The sequence below is a fragment of the Cimex lectularius genome, unplaced genomic scaffold (genome assembly GCF_000648675.2).
Source record: "Cimex lectularius strain Harlan isolate CLEC.00 unplaced genomic scaffold, Clec_2.1 scaffold23, whole genome shotgun sequence".
NCBI classification, from domain to species: Eukaryota; Metazoa; Arthropoda; class Insecta; order Hemiptera; family Cimicidae; genus Cimex; species Cimex lectularius.
In genome coordinates this window covers 1466830-1474073 of record NW_019392690.1, presented here as the reverse complement: position 1 = coordinate 1474073, position 7244 = coordinate 1466830, and the positions used below count along the sequence as shown (strand labels likewise).

At 35.6% G+C, this 7244-nt stretch overlaps 2 protein-coding genes across 2 annotated transcripts; both read right to left on the bottom strand.

Annotated features, from left to right (window-relative positions):
• Window positions 1–94: 94 nt before the first annotated feature.
• On the bottom strand, window positions 95–2576 carry LOC106666111. The gene is made up of 4 exons (XM_014393024.2): window positions 2380–2576; window positions 2253–2301; window positions 2097–2195; window positions 95–417 (listed from the first exon to the last, which is right to left on the bottom strand). Exons 1-4 carry the CDS (start codon window positions 2455–2457, stop codon window positions 206–208), a joined length of 438 nt encoding a protein of 145 aa, XP_014248510.1. The 5' UTR covers window positions 2458–2576; the 3' UTR covers window positions 95–205.
• A 1297-nt stretch (window positions 2577–3873) lies between these two features.
• LOC106663581 lies at window positions 3874–6805 on the bottom strand. The gene is made up of 2 exons (XM_014388500.2): window positions 4223–6805; window positions 3874–4028 (listed from the first exon to the last, which is right to left on the bottom strand). The coding sequence occupies exons 1-2, from the start codon at window positions 6548–6550 to the stop codon at window positions 3894–3896; spliced, it is 2463 nt and encodes an 820-aa protein (XP_014243986.1). The 5' UTR covers window positions 6551–6805; the 3' UTR covers window positions 3874–3893.
• Window positions 6806–7244: the final 439 nt, after the last annotated feature.

Genomic DNA, 7244 nt, shown 5'->3' with positions numbered 1-7244 from the left:
TTAATGCTTGTAATATAAATCCTATAACAAAATGAGAAAATTTTCTTGAAAAATTAATTATATTTAATATATAAAATTTATATACATGAATAAAAATATGTATAAATGTTAACAAACAATAGAATTAGCATAATCACAAAAATGGTATTCAGACAGAATTCGCCCCCTCCTAAAAGACTTTAAGAAATAAATTATAATAATAATGTCAGCACAATTTGTATGATAGAATTGCAGTGAGGGCCTGGTCAGTTTTTAAGAGAGTGGCCGCTGAGCGTCTCCTGAACCCGATCGATTCCTGCGTCTCGACCTGTGCAGAGAGTAAACTCTGGTTGATCTCGTTCATCTGGTCACTGGCATATTTGAGACTCGATGCAACAAAGGATTTCAAGTCTTCTTTCAGCCGGAAATGACTTTCTTCTACAGAATAAAAAAAGCTTTTAATAAAAACAATTAGAAATACGATCTCAAAAGTGTGGTAATATTTTAATTTACTAGCCATGCCCTAATTTTTAAGAATTTATATCTTGAAATTTTCTAGTTATCTTATACCAAGCAGTTTACACACAGTTCTGCATCACTGATTTGTGAACAAACAACTAATACTTTCCATAAGGAATAATTACTTTCAAATATTTTCATTACATTCACCAGTTTCGTGGTCTGCTTCACCAATTAATTACAGATGATCTTGGTGGTATTGGGTTTACAAATCTGTTTAACTAGCACTGGGTCCATCTACACTTGCTGGTTTTGTTGTTACTCAAGCTTTGCATTATCTTCAGCGAGGAAATAAGCTTCAAAACTGTTCCTCATTGAATACAGTACAACACCAAAACACATTTAAATAACATCAAAGCCCACGAATGTAGATGGACTCAGTGATGGTTTAAAAATTTTTGCCAGATATAGCGCACAAATATGAACTAGCTGTAGTAATTAAATGAAGTTTTTAAAAAAAAAATTGATTGAACCAAAATTATAATTGTTTTCTCTGATTCCCAAACAAATTCATAAAAATACAAAACTCACTTCAGCTAAGTATACGACAGACAGTTCATCACTGAGGATGGTGAAAAGCTGAAATGCGACTAACATCAAAATTCTGTCAGTTAGACCCAATAATTATCCCAGTGCTGGTCCAATACACTCTTATCTGTTAACGCTTTAATAATTTGGTGTGAGAACAGTTATAACGATTCTCCTTTTAGGTTTTATGTATTTATTTTTTACTGTGGAGGATACTAGGAACTGGAGGAGTCCCCTGAGCACTGAAGCCTTTATACAGCTTATTGAACTCCTTTGGCTTCATTTTCAAGAGCTCACAACACGTGTGTCAATTAAGCCGCGTGTGCCAGGTTCTTCCGTCGAAGAAATTCATTTTAGAAGGGGTTAGGACCAAATTCCGATCCCGCCCCAGTTCTTCCATTGATGAGTGATGTGTCGATTTTCATTGCGGCCACCAGTCCCGTAAGCATAAAAAAAGTCTAGAGATGGTGGTGGGAATGGAACTCACGTCTGCTCGTTCTACTAGTCAAAGGGGTTCCAAAATTAGTGAGGATTCTGCACTGAACCCAGAATCAGAAAAAAAATACACTAGCCAAAACACATCTGAGCCCCAAACAATTTAAAAAGACAAAATTACATGTTCACCCCACAGACTAAATAGAATATCAGTAAGTAACATGCAGAACTTGCCAAAACATTGGGGGTTACAGTGAATATCAGCTTCTTATGAGGTAGCCCAAAGAAATAATTTAGGATTTGGAAGAACTGAGGCTCTAGTCTCAACTATTGTCTAAAGTGAATAATCCCTGAAACTTATTGCACTGCACCTTTCACACCACCAAACAAATTTAATGTAATCTCAGGGTACCAGTGTTTTTGAAAAAAAAATAAATAAATAAAAATAAAAGCCCATGTGTAAGTATGTCAGGTTTGAATGCAAGGCTGCCAGATTCGAACCTGAGACCTTTACCTTACAGTGATGAGCATCGTGTCAACATTTTAAACACTGCAACCACCGACACACCCTAATGTGATTGTTACTAATTTTCTCTGTTATCTAGGATGCCAACAATTAACATAAAATTACTTACTTAATTTTTTATGTAGCAAGGTGTTGTATTTGGCCTTGTTGGCTTCATTCATCTCCTCAGCTTTGGAGACGAACGCCCTGACAGCTATGCTGAGTTCATCTGTCAATTATAAAGCATGACATTCTAATTGTAAAATCCAACTTAAAAAAAGTTTACCTTCGGACGAGTGGACTTCGTAACGTCTTGCGTTTTCAAGACTTTTACCCTGAAAAATCAAAAATCTCCCTTTTTACCAAAGATGTCACAAGGGTTCAATCAGCATGATAGGTGTGAATCAACTTACAACCGGCCTCATAAAGTCTTCCTCGTCTGATTCCGAAGCCTCACCTTCAACAACCACTGAACTTTTGTCGTTTTCCATTTTGTTAAGAATCAATACTAACAAATAACAATGACTTAAACTAAAATGGCATTAAACAGATCTTACGCAAAAAAAAAGAAAATAAATAAAAACAAAAGAGAACCTTCTGTTGATTGCCATCTTCAGTGACAGCCTAGATCAATGACGTCAACTTAACTAACACACTTCACAAATACGATAATTTGGTTAATAATACAAATATTCAAACAAATCCCTGATAACAATTCTAAAAATAAAAAATCTTTCTTTTTAGCTTAGTTTATTTTAAGTGTAGCAAAATATATCATTACTAAAAACACTGGCTTTAACATAAGTCAAAAAAGAACCACTTAAACTTAAACTGGTTTCTTTATGCTATACACATATTTTATGAAAGGAAAAGATCCAATAATAGAAGAACAAAACCATTTAAGACATAATAATATTTCTTTACTTCTGACGTTTTTGGAGACAAGGTATATCAGTCAGCAATTTGATTATGTAAAATTTTGGAATCAATAAAAATCCATTATTATATATTTAACTAATTCCATAGTAGTTTGCAACCATGGATCATTTGCTCATTTTAGCAGTCTTTGTTGTTTTTTTCTGTATATTCATTGTATTGAATTATGTCTGTTGGCCTGTGAGTGTCAAAGAGAATATCACAAGTTGAACTGATTGGCATTGATCATTTTTCTGAGTCTGCCATCATATTTGTTTCAGCTTCACGCCATCTTCAGAGAGGTTTTTTTAAATCAACCTTTGATCACATCAAGCTTTCCCCTGATAAGTATATTTTTTATTACATTCTTTCTATATTTGTTGTATGTTTCTGTTGGTAAAAGGCTTTATGTTCAACTATATGTGGGGTGTCCTGCATGATGGGTCAAACTACTTTCAATACTTACAACTTTTTTCATATTATTTTCAATTAGATCCAACAAACAGAAAGGGTTCAGAATAAATTTTTAAATGAAGCTTACGAACTTAAAATTTTCCAGGCTTTACATGACTACTATAATACTTTGGATTATTTTGATATCTCAACCTTTGAAAATATAAGAATTTACCTTGATCTTCCTTCATAAACCTATGAATAATCAGATCGAGCCTCCTTATTTACTTTCCAAATTAAACTTTAATGTTCCCCAGCTCTCATCTCGAAAACAAAATATTCATTTCCGCCGCTAAAACTAATTACATAAAATATCCCCATCAATAGGTTAATTCACAAAAAAACTACATTTTTAAGTAGGTCGTAATTAAAATCTGTAATTAATACAGAATAATTTTTATGTTACAAATTTTACTGACAAATGTAATAAAAAAGGCCAATTTATTGTTTTAAACATAGTTGATAATTTATAAATATTATAGGTTTTTTTGCTGCATGTGTTATTGCAATAAAAGGAAAAATATTTTATGTTATAACAGTTAATAATAAAAAATTTTATTTACAAAAGTTCAACTTCTGCTGCAATTTCTTCCCAGATATTATCTACAATCGTCAAAGTGCTGTGGTCTTTCAAGTTGATGTTGTAGATAGTCGGATGCTTTTCAACAAGCAATTTTTCTGCACTTTGATCAAGCTGAAAAAATAAAATAAATGAAATGCAAATATAACAAGGGAACAGAAATAAAGCTATGGTTAAAGCAAGCCATCATGGGACCTTTAACCTATAGTTTATAAAGGTCTTGAGTGCTGGATACACTTACAAATACCCTCGTAAAAACTAAACAAAAAAGTAAAGCATTGTTTTTAATTAAAAAAACTCAAACTGACCTGAAGACGATTTGGTCTTATGTTTGCTATTACATCTTTATCCTTTTGTTCCTGCAAACTATTATTAGTACATTTGTTCATGTCTAGCATTGTTGAGAGAGCGACTATAGTTTTTGATATCAAATCAAGATCGTCTAAGGTTTTTGCTTTATTTAGTATATTAAGGGCCTCCTCTGTTACTTCTTTCTTCCGCTGTGAAAATTCCATGGTTGGGATTTCCTCTTCGTCCTGCTCGATTAGCTGTTCTACGATGTTATTTGTGTCAATGTTTTCACTGGCATTTTCAATCACAAGCACTTCTAAAGAAGGGTTGGGAACAACTGAGGCTTCTATTATGCCATCGTTCAGAAGTCCACCCAATGCATGTATGTGCTTGCACATGTTCCATTTTATTGTGCTGTCAAGGCAGGAGCAGGTATAAGCGTGGACACAAAATTTGCAGTCTTCACATTGCAGACCACAGGTACAGTCTAAATTCTCTTTTTCTATTGTGTAAATTTCTGAACTTGTAGACGATGGGAATTTCCATATGTCGTTTTCTTTCACAAACTTCATTCTGTCTAGAGACAGGGCTTGGTTGTGACGTCGTCTAAGTTCAGCTATTTTTGATTTTGCCTTGTTGGGCGAAGTTAGGCGGTTATAAAGCTTGTCTCTCACAAACCCCATAAGAGCGTTGAGAGCGACATCAGGCCTCTTTACCTTTTTCCCACTTAAAAATAGATGTTTTATCGTTTTGTGCATACGCTCTATATGCACATTTGTATTTAGGTTTGTATTTTGTCTAAAGCAATAAGCCCAACAGTGTGCATTATTGCTATAGTTGTCTATGAAATAATTTCCAAAATTTTCAGTCGCAGGATCAGTGATCAAAGTGTTGATTGTACTTTCTAATAATCCAATAAATGCGGATTCGTCGGTTTCTTCTAATAGACTTTGCAACAACTTGTAAACGGCAAACTGTTTCTCTGAATCTTTGATATCGTTTAAAATTTCTCTCCAGGCATGATCGACATGCCAAGGACTGAACAGCCTAAATTTCGGTTCTGACAATGTAGTCTTCCATGCATTAAAGCATGTATCAGTCATATCACTCATGAAAATATTGGGCGTAATCGGAAAATGGAGATTTTCATTGATAACACTAAAAAACACAGTCATCACATCTTCACTGCTACGATTAGATAAAAGAAAAGCGCAAGGAAAAGCCTGTCTCAAATCATCGAGAACAAACAATGTAGTTAGGTTGAAATTATGTGGATTAAGACCACGGATTTCATCGACACAGATACAATCATTTCCAAACATTGCCAAATACTCCAACTGTGCATCATTCGCAAGAACTAAGATAAAATCATCTTCATTCAATTCAAAACGATCAGGCTGCTTGGCACCCTGTGGCTTGTAAAATCTGACGATGTTAGTCGTCTCTTCCATCCTGGAAACCCACGACTGTACGCTGCCATTGTCTTTATAATTTCTTTTGCACCCTCTGTTCAATTTGTAAAGTTTTTCTATATTAAAGAGATCTTTCTTAGTAAGAAGGTGAATGCGCCGATTGAAACCGACTGGAGAAATAGAATGCCTGACTTCGTCTAAAATATTATCGAAAGGGATGTTCATGGAAATCTTCTGGGCCAACGAGTCGCGATCCTTCTGGGCGAGCCTAAGCCTGTTTATTTCCAGCGAATGTCCGACATGCGTACTGACATATTTCACGACGACCATACTCTCCGTCGTCATGACATCAAGCTGGGCCGGGCAATACCCGTCGATTTTATTTGAACCGAGCATTTTGAGATGTCGTTTCCCCTGTCCCCTGTACACGTACGTGCCATCCCGGTGACACTTGTAAAGCGTACGCGATGACTGGTCGTTCCTCTTGTAATTGGACCTGTTGACTACAAAAGAATGGCCGTGCTGTTCGATCGTCTCTTTCCAGGAGAAAAACTCTTCCTTGTCTTTGAAACAGAGAGTCTCTTTGGACAAGGAGATGCCGTGATCGTTCTTATAGTGTTCGATCAATTGGTGTTTTGGGGCCACATTCCCGCAAATGGGACACTTTTTCAAGTGCTTCGATGGTATTTTCGAGTGGCGTATCAGGTTAGACGTCCTCGTCTGAGATTTGGAGTCGTTTTGCGAGTTGGAATGTGTTTTGAGGTGTCTGGTCAAACTAAATTTCGTCTTAAAAGATTTGAAACACGAGCCGCAGGTGTAAACATCCCAAGAGGCGTCCCCGCAACCGTGTTTCGTGTGTTCATGCCTTTTCAAATTGCTCTTTTTCGTAAAAGTCTTCAAGCATATTGTACATTGGTGTTTCCTCGTCTCCATTTGACGAGGAAATGGTTTTTATCGGATCGGAAAATTGTCAAATCTAGATGGATTGAGGTTGTTACCGATATCGAGACAATAAAAAGCTCCTCTTCATTTGTAAATCCTTAGGATGTCCACAACTGGCGAGTCGGTCGGTCGGTCGAAAGGTTGCAAGTTGAAACTGATTGGAGCTTGCAACGTCACGTCTTCAAAAAACCACCAGCGAAAAACTGCAATAAAAACCTTTGAGCAAAAACCTTATTTTCATGCATAATCAGTATTTTTCTTTTGCTTTTTTTTATAAGCTCCTTACATATTTTCCTTCTCACGTTTTTTAATTATTATTATTATTATTATTAATTATTGGATTCGTGAGGAGTGGTCAAGGATAAGTTGGTTTAGAAAAACAACTTTTTCATTTTTTTTACCGACGTTTCGACCTTTATTCAGGTCATCGTCAGGGCTTGGGTGAATTACATGTAATATTTATCCTTACAAATATATCCTTGTCTGCATTATTGTCCACAAAACCATCAAAAATGAAATATCAGAATAAACAACCAATCTTTATGTTGAGGTGCCCGGCCACTGTGAGATTCAAGGCAACACTGAAGCTGACATTCAAACGAAAAGAGCAACAGCACAAGGAATCCCAGTGACGTACTCACGAAAGAATTTAGAATCACACCTAAAATATGAATAGACTAGGAAT